The sequence below is a fragment of the Vipera berus genome (genome assembly GCF_964194415.1).
Source record: "Vipera berus genome assembly, chromosome: 4".
Lineage (NCBI taxonomy): Eukaryota > Metazoa > Chordata > Lepidosauria > Squamata > Viperidae > Vipera > Vipera berus.
In genome coordinates, this window is record NC_138206.1 from 67,075,288 (window position 1) to 67,095,018 (window position 19,731).

General features: G+C 40.1%; 1 protein-coding gene across 4 annotated transcripts in view; it reads left to right on the forward strand.

The window, feature by feature from the left end:
* The window catches only part of KLHL15 (kelch like family member 15), a 50,217-nt gene that overhangs the window by 14,408 nt on the left and 16,078 nt on the right, over nucleotides 1–19,731 (forward strand). For 3 of the 4 annotated variants that reach the window (XM_081327543.1, XM_081327545.1, XM_081327544.1), the window contains exon 3: nucleotides 6,235–12,954. In XM_081327543.1, the coding sequence (XP_081183669.1) occupies nucleotides 6,235–7,344 (1,110 nt within the window). In that variant the 3' untranslated portion in view covers nucleotides 7,345–12,954. Of the gene's footprint in view, nucleotides 1–6,234; nucleotides 12,955–19,731 lie in introns of those variants that run through there. The other variant, XR_014026422.1, reaches the window with a different exon arrangement.

Below are 19,731 nucleotides of genomic sequence, written 5' to 3' on the forward strand. Positions count from 1 at the left end.
CCTCTTTATGTAATTAAAGGATGTGTTTTCTATGCTTGGGCAGCACACAGCCTTAGTGGTTAAGACACTGGGCTTGGCTGGAAAGTCAGCAGTCCACGTTCAAGTCCTGAGCGCCAAGCAATGGGGTGAGTTCTCATCCTCACCTCAGCTCCTGCCCACCTAGCAGTTCGAAAGCATGCAAATGCAAGTAGATAAATAGGTACCCATTTCAGTGGGAAGATAACAACACTCCATAATATCCTGCTGGCCACATGACCACAGAAATGTCTTTGGCACAGCGCTGGCTCAAAGGCCTTGAAGTGGAGATAAGCACCACCCTCTATAGTCAGCAACAACTATTGGAGTAAAATCCGCAGGAACTCTTTTACCTTTTTTTAACCTTCTATACTTACTTATGCATCAGAAGCATGTATAGCCTGTAACCAATGTAACATCCTTCTTGGATAGGATTCCTACATCCCCCTGACCCCTAAATCTGATTATATAAATAACAGCTCTTCTATAATTTCTAAATTTAAAAAAATCCCCAATAGAGTAATGAAAGAAAAAACAAGATAGCTCATGCACTGCTGTGTTATCTAGAATTGGACATTTTGACAAGATATCAGTGTAGACTGGAAAATCTTGCCTGGTATATGTGAATCTCCCTTTTGATGACTAGAGTAATATGTGATTAATTTTAAAAGGTGCTAGATCATTTATGAGCTATCGGGTCATCATTTGAGAGAGATTTTCTTACCAAATTCCTCAATGCCTTCACCAGGGCAGGGCTTCTAATGTATTGCCTTCACTGGAAAAACTCTTTAAAAATTCAGGGAGATATTCGGAGATGTGTCTGTTTAAACAAAATGTTTTATGACATAGGTGTGGAGAAACCATGACTTTTATATATTGCTGGCCTAAGAGTTCAGAAATATTAGCATTCCTGAACTGTTGAAAGAGCTGCTGGGGGTTATAAGCTAGCATATCCAGAGAGTTGTAAGCTTCCATATTCCTGTACTAGATTTTATTAAAGCAAACTCTTCTTAAATATATCTTCTATTAATGCATCCTGTTATGTTACAGACAGTTTCAATTAATACATAGAACTTCTAAAATATCATGTAATCAAATATAAATTCTGTACAGGTAGTCCTTGACTTAAAATAGTTCATTTAGTGACCACTTGAAGTTACGATGGCACTGAAAAATGTGACATGACCATTTATCACATGATCGTTGCAGCATCCCCATTGTCACACAAGCAAAATTCAGATGCTTGGCAACGTGACTCATATTTATGATGGTTGCTGTGTCCTGGGATCACATGATCACCTTTTGCGACCTTCTGTTAAGCAAAGTCAATGGGGAAGCCAGATTAACAACTGTATTAGTAACTTAACTGCAGTGATTCACTTAACAACATGGCAAGAAAGGTTGTAAACTGGGGCAAAATTCATTTAACAACTGACTCGCATTGTAACAGAAATTTTGGGCTCACTTATGGTCATAAGTCGAGGACAATCTGTACTTGCGGTTCAGCTGCCACTAATACACAAATATAATTTGTAAAATTGAAGTTATTTGTGAACTATAATAGTGTACTGTGAACTATAATAGTAAACTATAATAGTGTAAAGATGTGTCAACTGCCCAGTTTTCTCTTAACATCTATAAAATTATTGCACCTGTTAAAATATGCAACATACCAAAATCCATGTATATTTTGATAAAGGTATGAGTTAGATGAAACCTAATTGACGTAGTTGACATTAAAAGCAAATTTTAGAGCAAAGGGAGTGTTTATTACTGTATTTTTAATGTGTTTATATGTTAAGAAAACACACACACTCTTCTTAGATTTTTTGAGTTAAAAATGAAATAACTACACCCTAAGATGGGTGTCAAACTCAATTTCATTGAGGGCCGCATCAGCGTTGCGGTTGCCCTCGGGGGGGCCAGGTGGGTATGGCCAGGGTGAGCGCGGCCTACTGGGTGGGCATGGCCAGCTCTACATCGTTTGCATCAAGGGTGCCTATGGGGGCCTGGGCAGGAGTGGGACAGATCTGAAGGTCTCTGGCAGAAGGAGGGTCTCTGGGCCAGGGCCAAGGCAGTCGGGGGGGGGCATTCCCTCACTGTTTCCAGGATGGCTTCGGGGGCCACATGAAACCACTTCGTGGGCCGGATCTGGCCCCCGGGCCTTGTGTTTGACATGTCTGCCCTAAGAGATCAAGCTAAGTAACCAACAGTATTACAAGTATATTTTCCAACATTTAATTATAATGCTACATATTGACTTTTTTTAAAAAAATAAATATTTTAAAATAAATATTATGATTGCTGTGTACTGTAATCATTGGTTACAAATATTTGAATTGATTAAAGCACTGAACTTTAATTTGCTTTCCATATATGATATTTGCTAATTGCATCGTTCACTTTTAGATACTGTATTTATATCTGTTTCATCTTTTTGTATCTGGTTTTATTTTTTTTCTTAGTGTATCCATTTGTATCCATATTGCTGTCCTTCATCTATCTGCAGTGTAGACTTAGCCTCATTTGTACAAGTAGTTCTCACTTAATGATTGCCCTGTTTAGTGAACATTCAAGTTTATGACAGTGCTAAAAAATTAACCTTATTCATCCTTGCACTTACAACCTTTTCAGCATCCTTGCAGTCACATGATTGAGATTCAGGCACTTCATAACTAATGTTTACAACTGTCACAGCGTACTACAATCATATGTCATCTATACACTTCACAGATGGCTTCTAACAAACAGAATGGGGAATTTCGCAGTAAAATTGCAAGTCTCAATCACATAATAATGTCTGTCTTAATGACTGCATGTGACTTGCTTAATGACTATGGTTGAAATGAGTTGATAAGCCAGTCAAGGTCACATGAAGTTTTGTTTAACAACCCCATTATTTAACAATAGAACTGTGGCTCCCAATTACCGTAATTATGCAATGATACTTGTAATAACTTTTTGTCAAGGGACTCCAATTTTTTTCCCCAAAATGCTTTTCTCTAGCACAGGCATGTCAAACTGCTGGTCCGAGGGCCGGATGCATCAGAACGAAACCGCACCCTCCCCATTGCCGGCAATGGGGAAAAAGTTGTGATATGTCGCACGACGTCATGTGACGTCGCAAGTTTGACATGCCTGCTCTAGCACTATCTCTTTTATCCTATAATTTGTTAAGTAAAAGTAAAAGGTACCTTCATATGCATGTTTTGGGTAAAAAAGAGGAATAAGGTGATAATGCTCAAGCTAATAGCTGGTACCATTTAAACTAGAATGACAATAAAGGATTCTTAAACAAATAATGACAAATTAAAAGTTCCAGAAGTATTAAGACCTTCACTGGCAAATTATAGAAGAAGGAAATGTTTCTTTTTTATGAAATGGGTACTGTTACGAAAAAGGAACTTGGTGTGGACCAAACAAAACTCTTTTAAAGACTTAATACATAAACTGATTTTTTGTTTGCTTCTATGTTCAGAATTCATGTTTTATGAATATAATAGGTAGCCTGTTCAAGCAAGACCCATGTTGTATACTAATCACTTTATTATAATGATTCAAAGTTTAATTAATATAAATAATTTATGAAATGAAGGTCATTAATTAGTAAATAATCATTTTCATGGTGAAGACCAATAGAAATGAATCTTAACAATACATTACTTTTGAGGCTATCTTAAATATGGATGTTTAGAAATAAAAGTGTTAAAACTAAGCTTTCCTTGTAACAATGCCTTTTGAAATTAAGTTGTCATCAATATCAAATAGGTGTTTATTTCAAAATCTTTAATGTAATTTACAAAAAACACTTATCAACTAAAATATATTTCTAGGTTGGTGGTCTCGATATGTTGATAAGAAGATACGAGATAGAGAAGCACTGTTGCACTAAGAAAGGTGTGTTGTATTAAAAATCAATTCCTGTAGGTTGAAAATGAGAGAGCATAATTCTCATTCATGTAATTGCTAGTAAATAGAGACTTTTTCCTATTTCTATATAGAAAAATATTTAATTTTAAAAATTTAAAAATACAGGTGCTCCTCGTTTAAGTATGGTAATTGGGACTGACAACTCTGTCACTAAGTGACATGGTCATAAAGTGTGACATCATATGACCCTGCTGACTTATGACAGCAGTTGTGCTAGTTCCATTTGCCATTGTTAGGTGAATTCCATGCAGTCACAGCATCCCACAGTCATGTTGTTATTTGGCTTCCCATTGATGGAGGCTGAAGGTCACAACTGGCTATCATGCAACCATGGGATGCTGCAGTGTAATTGTAGGACAGTTGCCAAGCACCTATAATCACATGACAAAAGAGATGCTGTGACAACCACAATTACGAGGAACAGTTGTAAATCCCATTCATTACCACTGTAATTTCAGATGGTCACTGAATGAAGACTGCCTGAATTTTGCAGGCCCTAATCAGTAACTATGTTGTTAAGTTAATGTAATATAATTGGAGAACTTGCCTCAGTGTTAGACTAGACATTAATATTCTATAAAAAAGAGCTTTGGGGAAATCAGTATCAGTATAATAAGTGTGCTGCAGCTGGCAAAAAAACCAACACGGTGCTAGGCTGCATTAACAGAGGGATAGAATCAAGATCACGTGAAGTGTTAATACCGCTTTACAATGCCTTGGTAAGGTCACACCTGGAATACTGCATCCAGTTTTGGTCAACACGATGTAAAAAAGATGTTCAGACACTAGAAGGAGTGCAGAGAAAGAAACAAAGATGATCAGGGACTGGAAGCTAAAACATAAAAGAAAGGTTGCTGGAATTAGATATGTCTAGTTTAATGAAAAGAAGGACTAGGGTGACATGATAGCAGTGTTCCAATATCTCGGGTTGCCACAAAGAAGAGGGAGTCAAGCTATTCTCCAGAGCACGTGAGGGCAGAACAAGAAGCAATGGATGAAAACTAATCAAGGAGAGAAGCAACCTAGAACTAAGAAGAAATTTTCTGACAGTTAGAACAATTAATCAAGGGAACAACTTGCCTCCAAAAGTTGTGAATGCTCCAACACTGGAAGTTTTTAAGAAGAGATTGGACAAACATTTGTCTGAAATGGTATAAGGTTTCCTGCCTGAGCAGAGGGTTGGACTAGAAGACCTCCAAGGTCCCTTCCAACTCTGCTATTCTACTCTACTCTACTCTACTCTACTCTACTCTACTCTACTCTACTCTACTCTACTCTACTCTACTCTACTTCTATTCTATTCTGGAATTCATTATTGATGATGCTATGTTATTATGTTGAACTGCAAAAGTGAACTAGTAAACTATGATATGGTAATTTTTGTATTTTAGTTTATGGCCTGATAACTTATGAATTAGAATTTAAATATTTTAATTATTTTAATTAGTTTCTTCTGCTGTACATTTTTATGGCCTTGGAGATAAAAAATATAGAAAAAGGGATTTACTTATTTATTAAAGGTATTGGTATATTAAAGATATAAATGGTAGGAGTTAATTATGAAGAAGGCCAATCTAAAAATGTTATTTTAAAAGATGCCTAAAAATTAGTATTGGGATCTGTCATACTGAAAATGAGTTCAGTGTGGCCTATAACCATCTTAATTGTACAATTCTGAGTAATTTTGTTGAAGAGCAACAAAATGTAAGTGATCCTGGTTGATCAGATTATTTAAAAGCTGGGTTTTTATGATTTCAGCTAGTAAGTCATATTTGAAGTATTTGTTTCATGGTTTCCCTTAATTTGGGAAATTAGCCAACTTATTTCTGAACAATTTTTCTATAATATTTTCATGCTATATACAAAGCCATATATAGCCTACATACCTAAGGCCTACCTCTCCCTAACAGTTGTTGCCCTTTGTCCCAATTAGGCTAGGTGTTATAGTGGGAAGGATCCCAGCATGGGGTACTCTTTGTAGATCTGCCTCCTTTGAAATACTTTCAAATACTCTGATGTGAGGATGGCCCTCACATTCATGGACTTCTAGAAGCAAGTGAAAATATGTCTGTTCTTAAGTCCTGGGCTATAATTATAACCAGCAAATGTATAATTCAGTAAATAGAACATTACTTTTAGCATTAATTTGAGATTGGACTATTTAAATTATATTGACTTAAATTGCATGTTATGTGGTAAGTTCTAGTATCTAGAATACTTAGAATCTGCCTAGTTTCAGATGGTAGATGCATCTTGAAAATAAATATACGTATTTTGCTCTATCCTTAGGTGAAAACTTCAGAATTTTATCGTTATTCCAGACAGTTACGGCATGAAGTGGATCAGGCTATGAATTACTTCCACTGTGTGCATCAACAGCCTTTGATGGAAATGAAATCAAATCGCATTCGTTCTGCCAAACCCCAGACTGCAGTATTTAGAGGAATGATAGGACACAGCATGGTAAATAGCAAAATCCTCCTCCTGCACAAGCCAAGGGTCTGGTGGGAGTTAGAAGGCCCACAAGTACCTTTGAGACCAGATTGCCTTGCTATTGTTAATAACTTTGTATTCTTATTGGGTGGGGAAGAGTTGGGGCCAGATGGTGAATTTCACGCTTCCTCCAAGGTGTTCCGATATGATCCAAGGCAAAATTCTTGGTTGCGAATGGCAGATATGTCTGTGCCACGGTCAGAATTTGCTGTTGGTGTTATTGGAAGATACATCTATGCAGTAGCTGGAAGAACAAGAGATGAGACATTTTATTCAACCGAACGATATGATATCACAGAAGATAAGTGGGAGTTTGTAGATCCTTATCCGGTCAATAAATATGGACATGAAGGAACTGTTCTTGGCAGCAAATTGTACATCACTGGTGGAATAACATCATCTTCTACATCCAAGCAGGTTTGTGTGTTTGATCCCAGTAAAGAAGGGACAGTGGAGCAGCGAACAAGGAGGACTCAAGTGGTGACTAATTGTTGGGAAAACAAATGCAAAATGAATTATGCAAGATGTTTTCACAAAATGCTTTCCTATAACGGCAAGCTTTATGTTTTTGGAGGTGTCTGTGTAATTCTGAGAGCCTCGTTTGAATCTCAAGGGTGCCCTTCTACAGAGGTTTATGATCCAGATACTGATCAATGGACAATTTTGGCTTCTATGCCAATTGGTAGAAGTGGCCATGGAGTGGCTGTTCTGGACAAGCAGATAATGGTTCTTGGAGGCCTTTGTTACAATGGTCACTACAGTGATTCAATTCTTACTTTTGACCCTGAAGATAATAAATGGAAAGAAGATGAATATCCAAGAATGCCCTGCAAACTTGACGGTTTACAAGTTTGTAGCCTACATTTTCCTGAGTATGTGCTAGAACATGTTAGACGTTGTAGTTAAAACAAAAGACTTAAGAAGAAAGTATTCATGAGAAAAGCAGAGTAGAGGGAAATAAAGCAAATTAAATGTCATTGAGCTGTGTAATATATATCTTAATAAAGAAAAAAGTGTACAGGAGTGCATTTACAAAGTTTATTAGGAATGCCAATAACTGCAGTTTCATAATGATTATTTTTTTTTACATATTATGTGGTCTGAGAAGAGAAAATAAAAGATGTTCTTCCATTTTATTTGTTGTAAAACCATGTAACAGACACACATGAACACGTTTCTGTAAACAAAACTTTATGGTTCAGAAAATACTGGAACATACTGTTTTTGAAAGGTGGTTTAAAAGCAAATGTATTGTGCATTTTAATTTTTTAAACAGGTGAAAATTTTGGCACCCTTACTAGAAGATATTCTCTTCTAATATAGCAGTGCAATGGTTTTGTTTAAGTACATAATTTGTTTTTTTGGATACTTCTTTTTCACTTTTATGCCCCCTGAACAAATTTGACAGATCATCTTTTGATATTGATCACAATTTAAAAGTTTTCTAATTTTTTATATGATTTTCCTTAGTTTTTTATGCAATAGTTCCAGTTAGTCTTGCTGAAAAATAAGTTTCTGAAAGTAACAGTTTTTTATGAAAATTCTAGACTGCCTTTGTTTTAATTGTGAAAATAAAATTTATGTATACAGTATGGTCAAGATAAAATTCATATTTTTATGTGCAGCTAAAAATCTATTTTTACAAGTGCACAGATATCAGCTATATCTGTAGAATTTTAGCTGTAATGGTATCCTTTCATATATATACATTCATTGGATAATTGAAAGCTTCATTGTCATTAATGTAATATACATTTGGTATATGCTGACTGATGGAGTAATATTTGAACTCCTTTTAATGCAAATAAGGAAGAAAGTGAAGAAAGTGTCTGTATTTTTTAAAGATTTTCCAGGTTTTATCATATTAGTGCTTTGTCCCGAAGATATACATAATAGAAATGAGTATAATAAGCATAAAATCTGCTCTCTATGAGCAGATAATTTTCTCCAGGTGTTACCAGCTATTGACAAAACCATTTCCTTGCACTGATTAAGCTGTACTTAAAAACAGAGATTTGACTGACTCAGCATTATTTCAGCAAACTTGAAAATATTACTGGCTTCACTATTTCTAAATCAGGTGGATGGCCAGCACAGGGATCCTGTATCCCTTGAAATTTTGTTGAACTACAACACCCAACCTCAGTCAACAAGGCCAGTTGTAGATGGCAAAATTTGGACTTCCCATCTCTGGACAATAGGATGTTGTTAAAAGCACTCTCTAAATCTGTAGATGCATGTCTGAAAATGAGTGATATCCCTCAATCTGAATAGAACCTTGGGTTGATAATGAACTTTTTTTTATCTCTTTAAAGTAATTTGGAAATGTGAAAAATAATATTTGACAATTTGAAACTTGCTGACTCGAGGCAGACTCAAATGCTCATGTAAAACAAAAGACATAAGCTGCACAATTTTATTTCAGCACTTGGGGAACCTCTATATAACAACATGCTATATTCTTGGAGTTTAAAATTATGCATGTGATAAGTTCCCAATTTGTGTTGTGTTAAACAGCAACATACTTGACTGAAGCAAATGAGGCTCTAATGTTTATAGAATTGTGTTCTTTCCAAGCTTTTCTCTCTGAAAGATAAATTTATGGGGCAATATTACTTTGTGATTATCTCAAAGATCACAAGTAAAAATTACCCGTGTAATAATATGCTATGTTTACTGAGGTCATGTTATATTAAAAAGGTAGACAACATTTTCTCATTAGTTTCTTGTACACAGACAATATTTGAATGTTCATAAACTTTATGTTTCTGAAAAAAGCATATTAGCACAAATTCAGATGCATGTTAAACCAAAAGTGATCCTGTTGTTTGTGTAACTTATGTTTACTTCTTTTAATATAGACATTTACAGTTACTAACCTTATTAAGATGCAACCAAAGCTTAATTCTGTAATTGACAACATAATAAGATAAACAGAATTTATGTGATAGGGAAAATGTAGTGCCAGAGGTCAACAGAAATATATTTTATTCTGTTTTAAGACAAAACAACCCTGCTTGGATTCAGTTTTCAAGGCATATTGGTATATACTGCCAGTAGTTCCTGAATGAATAAAGTAATTCTGATCTTTTATTCATAAAATAAAAGCAGCATACTAATGTGTATATACACACATTCATTTGTTATTTCTATTTTGCTATAGACCTATTCATTTCTTTATTAGTATATAGAATATAGCATATAAAGAGGGGAAAATTGTAAATGAGTTTAATCCACAGCATGTTTCAAAATGTGATGTATAACTTCTCACATCCCATTTTAAGAACTTATGTTGCCAGTGGAACATAATCTAAGCTTCTCAAAATAAGTACAGTTTTTCAGTAACTTCTTGAATTTTTACTCACCCTAAAATTTACTTTTATTTTATTTAGTCTATTCATTAGACTAAAATTAACTAATTCTAGAAGTGTTTGTGATAGCAGGATAAGATCAGATAAAAATGGAAGTGAATTTTTTTCCAAGTACATTAAAGAGCCACTTTTGTATCATGTTAATTATTACATGTATGAATAGCAGAGAAGCTTAAACACTTACTGTTGCTGCTTCACTATGGTTGCTATGAGATCAAAGACTTCACTGTAAGAAAATGAGTTTTTGATTACATCTAACGTGGGGGAAATCATTGGGTTAGACTTAAGCAATGGCTTACCTGCCTGGCTTTTAAGTAATATTTGAATACTGATAGCTCTAATCTCTTTTAAAGTGAATTTGATAAGTCTTCTTGCAAATATATCTCAAAGGGCTTCTAAGGCCAAGGTCTTCACTGCTTATATATAAAATATTTTTTATAAAATATACCAACGTGTGTCTACCCATGCAAAGTTGATAAATTAAAGGCATTTTTACTCTAGGAGTGCTTTTAAAACAGGAATTCTCCACATCCAATTTATATGCTATGTGGCCTGATGAATACCTAAATCATCTTGGATATCATATAGAAGAAGAGTTTTAAAAAATAATTTACCACTGAGACAATAGCAAAGTTATGAAATATATTAATAGATATTTTATGAATTGCTTTCTTAATTATAGTAAGTTATCTGAAAAGGCACATTAAATGAAATGAAGTGGAACTATGGTGCTTGTGTTTTTTATTTAATTTCTCATCCATTGTAATACAAGAGCCTGGTTGCATATTTAATGGAAAGTTAGCTTAAATGATTTACTGAGCCAATACTTAAAGTTAGCCTATGTAGGATGTCAGCCTTAAGTTTTTCAAACCTGCTGTTACATACACTGGATAAAAATACAGCTTATTTATCTTAACATGAATGTTGATTTTGTTTCTTTGATTAAAAGGCAAATATTGTTCAACTTATAAATGTCAGATGATTTCTAACCTATTGTGTATCTTCATTTGGTTCATGATATTCTAAATTGTACTTTCTTGAAATTTCTATGCATATGAAAATAACTTATGGTTACAAGAGAAAAGAATGTAAGAATGTAGCAAGTACAGCCATTATTCATCCTTTTGGTAATAAGAATTGTAGCTCTTTGGTATTTTTCCATGTCTGTCACAACTATAATTTATTTATTTAAAACATAGCTATTCAACTTATACTGAACTTTGAGCAGTTTCCAAATTGTTGATTCCTATGGTCTCTTAAAAAGCTCACTATTTAGTTTAAACCATTTTCATTTCAAGAATAATTAAAATGCCAACTTTAGTGCCAAAATGGAAGAGGAAGGAAAGAAGAACATTTTTAGAGAATTTAGACATAATGCACTAGACCACAGGTCTGCAACCCGCGGCTCCGGAGCCACATGCGGCTCTTTCAGCCCCCACCTGCGGCTACCAGTCCTCTGCCATGTGCAGTCCAAAAAAAAAAAAGTGGGACTAAAAAAGTTCAACCAATCAATTCAAATATGCAGAGTAGGTGCATATCTCGCCTTGGCTCCACTTTTCAAACGCATGTACACACATTTTTTGCGGCTCCCAGTTTTTCCTTTTGTGAGGGAACCGGTTCCGAGTGGCTCTTTCACTGTTTCAGGTTGCTGACCCCTGCACTAGACCAAGGTTGTCAAACTGCCAGCCCGTGGGCCGGATGCATCATAGCAAAACCACACCCATCCCATTGCCGGCAATGGCAAAAGTCGTGATACGTCACGACACGTGACGTGACGTTGCGAGTTTGACACCTTTGTACTAGTTTAAGGCCTGTTCATTTGGGAGTGTGTGTGTGTGTGTGTGTGTGTGTGTGTGTAGGTCTTGGCGTATTCGGGTCTTTTCCCGTGTAAGATTGATAGTGTCTTGGCGATGTTTTGACGAGGTCCCACGTCGAAACGTCGCCAAGACACTATCAATCTTACACAGGAAAAGACCTGAATACGCCAAGACAAACACTTGGCAGTGTTAGAAGAAAAAAAACTGTTTATTCTTAAGAAGAAATGGCTCTCCAAAAACTCTAGTGTCTTGCAGCAATTAATGAATGTTTACATGTGCTTTATAAATTATTTTTTAAAATAAATTACTCTAGAAAACCTATTCTTAAATTTTATGTTATGGCGTGTTCATGTTGATACAACGTACTTGTGAATAGTATTTCCTATATTTAGTGGAGAAAAGTAGTACAAGTAAAATGGGAAGGATACCACATGAAAAAAAAATCAGACACCACTTTAAGCATGATTTGTATGGTCATTTCTTATATTAAGTTAATAAGTACTAGAAAAAAGGTGGTCACATGTAAAACCATAACAACCACTAGGCTAACCTCGTAGAGTCCATCACTGCGTGTTTTTTATTGTTATAAAGTGGTTGAATGAAGCTACTGATATTCTGAATAAATGGAATTAAAGATTAAATTCCATTTCTAAAGTGAGAATATTTATACATAATTCAAGAATATCTCTGTTAGTATCAGTATAAACCAGAAAAGGAAATAAGGGCCAATACCTGAAAACAAAACTTGCTTAAAGTTCCATAACCAAAAAATGGTTTCTCTCAATTTTATGGCATTGTAGCATTACAAGATTTATTCAACTTTTGTTAAAAAAAGGGGGGTTGGTTGGGGACAGAGACAAAACATTTGAATAAAAATCAGGACTAGTTATTCTGAATTAAATTAATCTTGATTAGGATTAAATTTCATATATGTTTTATAAAGGGAATTTCAAATACTACGCCAAGTTTTGAGAATATATTAGTAACAATAGTTGGAGATGTTGCTGTTGCAGGATGGTTATGCATAAGCCAATGCTGCTTTTCAACGTATCTAATAAAATGTTTGCATGTTAATTTCAGTTACCTTTGAATTGTGCTATAATAAATTGGAACATTTTATTCAAATATGCACTGTGCATTCTAATAATTACCTGAAGCAGTTGTGAAACTGCAATCTTTTAATATTCTTAAAATCATTTTTATTTCTTTGTAAACATTAATCTGACTCATCCTGTGAATGCATTATGTTCAGTCATGCATATGTACTGTTTTTAAGCAAGGTGTAAAATTTGTATATAAGAATGTAAATAAAATATTTTTAATTTTCATTGTGGTTTTTCTATTAATTTTGTTCCTCTTCCATTATTAAGTCTAATGTTTCACATTCTTAAAGTCATATATATAGGCTTACTTGTGAAAATATTCAGCTGAGCCAAAATGCAGTTGTAAATTTTAACAATGTAATGAAATTTGAATACTTTAAAGCAGACATGTCAAACTCGTGACGTCACATGATGTAGCGTAACATATTGGAACTTTTTCCCCATTGCCGGCAATGGGGTGGGTGTGGTTTCATTGTGACACTACTGGTCCACGGACCAACAGTTTGACACACCTGCTTTAAAGCCTTGATACCTTTGATTGGAAAAGTAAGGAAGCTATACTTTTTCTTTGAAAGCTTTTTAAAAAGTGCTTAGCCTTGCCTATTGTCCATTGAAATGCTAAAACTACTACGGTATGGCTGTGTAAAGTATTTAAAAGAATGTTTCATCAAATATGTGACAGCCAATTTATTTTACTAAATTTTTGTAGCACCCTGAAGGAATTACCTTTCTTCAAACCATAGAACTAGTGGCAACCTTTGCAATGTTGATGTGGCTGTTTAGAAAGCTGCTCACAGATTTCTCACATAGGTTTATCTAGTGTTGTGTATCATCATTGTTGCCTTTGGTGTGATGGGCAGCCATACAAATTTGATAAATAAATGGATAAGCATGTATAACTCAATATTTTCCTGGTAGGCTGAGTGGAAGGGTTGTTGTGCAGGCATACGGGAAAAATTAGAAGCCACTTTTGAAGCAGCTGTGTAACTCTTGTGAAAGACTTGGTGAAAGTAAGGTTCTACATTTAGGCAAGAAAAACCAAATGTACAGGTATAGTATAGGGGGTACCTTGCTCAATAGTAGTAACTGTGAGAGGGATCACAGAGTCCTAGTGGACAACACTTAAATATGAGCCAGCAGTGTGCTGCAGCTGACAAGCCAACACTGCTAGGCTGCATTAACAGAGGAATAGAATCAAGATCACGTGAAGTATTAATACCACTTTAGAATGCCTTGGTAAGGCCACACTTGGAATACTGCATCCAGTTTTGGTCACCACGATGTAAAAAAGATGTTGAGACTCTAGAACAGGGGTGTCAAACTCAATTTCATTGAGGGCTGCATCAGCATTGCGGTTGCCCTCGGGGCCGGGTGGGTATGGCCAGGGTGGGCATGGCCTACTGGGTGGGCGTGGCTAGAGTGTGTATGGCCTACTGGGTGGGCGTGGCCAGCTCTACATCATTCGCATCAAGGGTGCCTATGGGGCCTGGTCAGGAGTGGAACAGATCTGAGGGTCTCTGGCAGAAGGAGGGTCTCTGGGCCAGGGCCAAGGCAGTGGGGGCCGTTCCCTCACTGTTTCCAGGATGGCTTCGTGGGCCACATGAAACCACTTCACGAGCCAGATCCGGCCCCCGGGCCTTATGTTTGACATGTCTGCTCTAGAAAGAGTACAGAGAAGAGCAACAAAGATGATTAGGGGACTGGAGGCTAAAACATAAGGAACGGTTGCTGGAATTGGATATGTCTAGTTTAATGAAGAGAAGGATGAGGTGGGGGCATGATAGCAGTGTTCCAATATCTCAGGGGCTGCCATGAAGAGGGAGTCAAACTATTTTCCAAAGCACCTGAGGGCAGGACAAGAAGCAACGGATGGAAACTAATCAAGGAGAGAAGCAACCTAGAACTAAGAAGAAATTTCCTGACAGTTAGAACAATTAATCAGTGGAACAACTTGCCTCCAGAAGTTGTGAGTTTTTAAGAAGAGATTGGACAACCATTTGTCTGAAATGCTATAGGGTTTCCTGCCTGAGCAGGGGGTTGGACTAGACCTCCAGAATCCCTTCCAATTTTTATTATTATTATTATTATTATTATTATTATTATTATTATTATTATTATTATTATTATTATTATTATTATTATTATTTATAATAATAATTTATTGTTATTGTTATTATTTCAGGTGTTTATATTAATGCATACTGGGAAGCACCTCTTTAGTTACCTTTTTTATTTTTTATTATTGTTATATAAAACTTTTATTCATAAAACATGAAACTCAGTCAACTGAACACTCAAATTGACTGGCACTAATGGTTGACACAGATTGCTGCCAGCATCCTAGGTATCAACCAGGTATCTCCTTAAAATGTAGGATGTTCCGAGTAGCACAGTTTTTTGTAGCTTTGCTGGAGTTATTGCAGGAAGCTGCAATTTCTTGATATATTTTGCAAAGTTTTTGGACTTAGTTCCCAGTGCCCCGATGACAATGGGTATCACTGTTACATGTTTCATCCATAATTGCGCAGTTTCGATGGCCAGGTAGCGGTATTTCGTAATTTTTTCCAGTTCTTTTTCTTCGACTCTGGCATCACTTGGTACAGCGATATCAGTCAACTGTACGCTTCGGTTCTCTATGACTGCGATATCTGGCGTGTTGTGTTCCAAATGGCGATCTGTCTGTATTCGGAAGTCTCACAAGATCTTTACCCTCTCATTCTCGACAACTTTTTCCACCCTATGTACCCATGACTTTTCAGACACAGGCAAGTTGTATTTTTTACACAATGCCCAGTGGATTAGTTTAGCAACTCAATCATGCCTAGCTTTGTAATCAGTTTGCACGATTTTGCTGCACTCAGATATTAAATGTGAAACAGTTTCAACTTTGTTGTTGCAAAGTTGGCAATTTGGATTGTATTATTATTGTTATTATGTGAGGTGTTTATTTTAATGCATACTGGGAAGCACCTCTTTAGTTACCTTTAGTATTAATCAACCTCTTCCTTTTATTTTCCATCTACAGGTGAAACTTGAAAAATTAGAATATCGTGCAAAAGTTCATTTATTTCAGTAATGCAACTTGGCCGGGCAGGGTCAGGGGCCTCCAGCATAAGACCAACAAGAGGCCCCTGATTAAGTTCTTAGCTAAGTTCTTTGTCGGGTTAGGGAGGGGGATGGGAAAAGACTATGGTGGTTTGGCGAAGGGGGCCCTTCCATCAACCATAGCGCAGACCAGGCCTACGACCGTTCACGAAGGTGAGGAACGGGGTCCAGTCGCCGACAAAGCCCAGTGGCGAGCTGACGGACAACCAATTCCCAGGATGGTGGGGAACGGCAGAAGGTGCACAAGCAGAGGGCCGTATCGACACCGGGAGGGTCATCTCCGCTCTCTACAAGCGGTGAGACGCTCCGACCCTCTGTACTTCCCCCGAGGACCCGGGAGCGAAGATGTGCAGCCTCCTGAGCTCAGGCTGGTCTACCTAAATGCCAGCTCCGTTGCTAACAAGGCTCCCCTTGTTCGAGACCTAGTGGAGAGGGAGCGCGCGGACCTGGCTTGCATCACGGAAACCTGGCTGGGCCCAGAGGGTGGTGTCCCTCTGGTTGACCTCTGCCCGCCTGGTTTCCAGGTGCTGCACCAGCCTCGGGCCCATGGTAGGGGCGGAGGAGTGGCAGTAATCATCAGGGAGACCCTTAGCCCGCGGGAGACCACCGTCCCCCAGATAGTCGGGTGTGAGTCTCTCTTTCTGAGATACGGTCCGGGGGCGCAGTTGAGCCTGCTGCTGGCGTACCTTCCACCTAATCGCGCAGCGGCAGCTCTGCCTAAGCTACTCGATGTCCTCTCGGGGTTGGTGGTTGAATTCCCCAAACTCATGGTTTTGGGCGACTTCAACCTACCGTCCCTAGGAGGATCGTCCGAACTAGCTCGGGAGTTCATGGCTTCCATGAGCTTGGAGCAGCGTTGGCGTAGAAGTGTTCAAGTGGTGGAGATATTGCCTGGCTGGTGTCTGAGATGGCTGGCGGCGAGGAGAGTGGAGTACCGCGGCCTCTCTGGTATGGTGACCTGGCCTGGTGGGGGAATGCGGACGCTGATGCCTCGGACGTTAATGAGACATAATTTTAACCTCTGCGCCGCCAGAAACTGACTAGACCATGTTTTGTGGTTCGGTTGAACTACCATGGTCTTGGTTTCCCTTCCTGGCCGACTATTATCTGGTCCTCTTACAACATGACTTTGAACTGTAACCGGAGTTCTCCTACCATTCTGTATCTCTACAGGCTTATCAGCCCTGATGTATTCCGCTGACTCCCTTGCTCTAATTCCCTCTTCTCTCCTCCCCTCCCCTATAATTTTGGAAGGTCCGGGGTACAACCACTGTGGGAGAGTGGTTAAGTTTTTACATCTGCTGCCTCCCAGAGGTGAGAGCTCTGGGGGGTATTGCTCCCCCGGTTTGTATGTACCAGGTTGCCCCCCGGCTTTGACCGCTGTGAGAGGGCGGGATTCGATTCGATCTGTTCCGGGATTTCCCAGCTCTAGTGGCAGTGGAGCTGGGCTGGCTCTCTGGTCATTTGCCTTCGATTTATTTATTTTGAGACCCTCCCATGTTGATCTGGTCTGCCTTGCTGTTTTTTTGTCGGACTTGTTAAGATCATGCGTCTGACTTATTCTAGCACGACCTTATACGCTCTCAGGGGGGGCCCCCCATCCTGGGAGCGACCCGCCTTACTTTTTACACCTCCTCTTGATGAAGGGCCCGAGTGTTGGCACCCTGAGAGATGGCTGGGCATGGGTAGGGGCCTCCGATATAAGCCAAATAGGAGGCCCCTGGTTAGTTTTTTGGTTAAATTTTTTAGGATGTTAGGGAGGGGGGTGGGAACTTCTTTTGGTTGTTCGGATATGGGGGGCAGTCCAGCAACCACTGTTCAGGCCAGGGCCGGGATTGATCGCGGAGGGGAGGAGCGGGGGTTGGTCGCCCCTGGGGCTCCAGGGCAAGTCGTGGGAATGCCTATTCCCACGACGTTAGGGAATGGCAGCAGGTGCAGGAACAGAGGGCCGTATCGATCTCAGGGAAGGCCTCTCCGCTACTTGCAAGCGGTGAGGCGTTCCGACCCTCTTGTTCTACCCCGAGGTCCCGGGAGTGAGGATGTGCAGCCGCCTGAGCTCCGGCTGGTGTACCTGAATGCCAGGTCTGTCGTTAATAAAGCTCCTCTCGTCCGTGACTTGGTTGAGGGTGAGCAGGCGGACCTGGCTTGCATCACGGAGACTTGGTTGGGCCCAGAGGGCGGTATTCCTCTGGCTGATCTTTGCCCACCAGGTTTCCGGGTGCTACACCGGCCTCGGGCTCAGGGTAGGGGTGGGGGAGTGGCTGTTGTTATGAGGGAGACCTTAGCTCCGCGGGAGGCCACCGTTCCGCAGATAGTCGGGTGTGAGTCTCTCTTCTTGAGATGCGGCCCTGGTGCGCAGTTGGGCTTGCTGCTGGTGTACCTTTCGCCTAGTCACGCAGCAGCAGCCCTGCCTGAGCTTCTCGATGTCCTCTCTGGGTTGGTGGTTGAGTTCCCGAAACTTATAGTTTTGGGGGACTTCAATCTACCATCTCTGGGAGGATCATCTGAGTTGGCTCGGGAGTTCATGGCTTCCATGACGGCCATGGACCTGTCGCAAATAATTTCAGGACCGACTGATGAGGGAGGCCACACCCCCGACTTGGTTTTCTTATCTGGACGGTGGCGTGATGATCTCGGTGGGGGCTCCCCAACCATTATGCCCCTGTCATGGACCGACCATCACCTCCTACGGCTAGACTTCCGCTTTGCCACCCCCCACCGTGGGTGCGCGGAACCAACCAGATGGTACCGCCCCAGACGCCTAATGGACCCGGATAGGTTCCAGGCAGCGCTTGAGAACCCACCTGCACTCTCTGCTCACAGCTCGGCAGACGCCTTAGTGGAAGCCTGGGAAAGGGCAGCCACGGAGGCACTTGACCAAGTTGTACCCCTGCGGCCCCTGACCCGGCGCAGATCCCAGCGAGCCCCATGGTTCACCGCGGAGCTCCGGGAGATGAAGCGTTGGAGACGGGGCCTAGAGAGCCGTTGGAGATCCAGTCGATCCGAATCTGACCGGTTGCGACTAAGAATCCTCACCAGGTCTTATCTCGCAGCGATAAGGGTGGCGAGATCCAATTATTTTTCCACCCTCATCGCGTCCGCAGATAATCGCCCGGCTGCCCTGTTCAGAGTGACTCGCTCCCTTCTGAACCAAGAGGTGAGGGAGGAACCCTTACAGGGTCGAGCCGAGGAATTCGGTCAATATCTGTTGGATAAAATCGCTCGGATTCGAACCGGCCTGGACTCCAACTGGGCAGAGTCTGAGGAACAGGACATGGACAGTCTTGTCGACGTCATCTGGGAGGAATTTGATCCTGTGACTCCAAAGGAAGTGGACAGGATTATGAGGAGGTTGAGCTCCTCCACATGCTTACTGGACCCATGCCCTTCCTGGCTGGCTTATGCAGCTCGAGAGGGGACATGAGGCTGGTTTCAGGCGGTCATCTCTGCTTCTCTGAGTGAGGGCCATTTCCCCGCCTCCTTGAAGGAGGCGGTGGTGAGACCTCTCCTCAAGAAGCCCACCTTAGACCCAGCTTCATTGAATAACTTTCGTCCAGTCTCCAACCTTCGCTTCCTTGCGAAGGTTGTTGAGAGTGTGGTGGCGCATCAGCTTCCTCAGGTCCTGGAGGAAGCGGATTATCTAGACCCATGCCAATCGGGCTTCAGGCCGGGCTACAGCACGGAGACGGCATTGGTCGCTCTGATGAATGATCTCTGGAGGGCCCGGGACAGGGGCCATTCCTCTGTCCTAGTCTTATTAGACCTTTCGGCGGCTTTCGATACCATCGACCATGGTATCTTGCTGCGGCGCCTCAGGGGATTGGGAGTGGGAGGCACGGTTCTGCGGTGGTTCTCCTCCTTTCTCCTGGGACGCTCGCAGTCGGTGTTGGCAGGAGG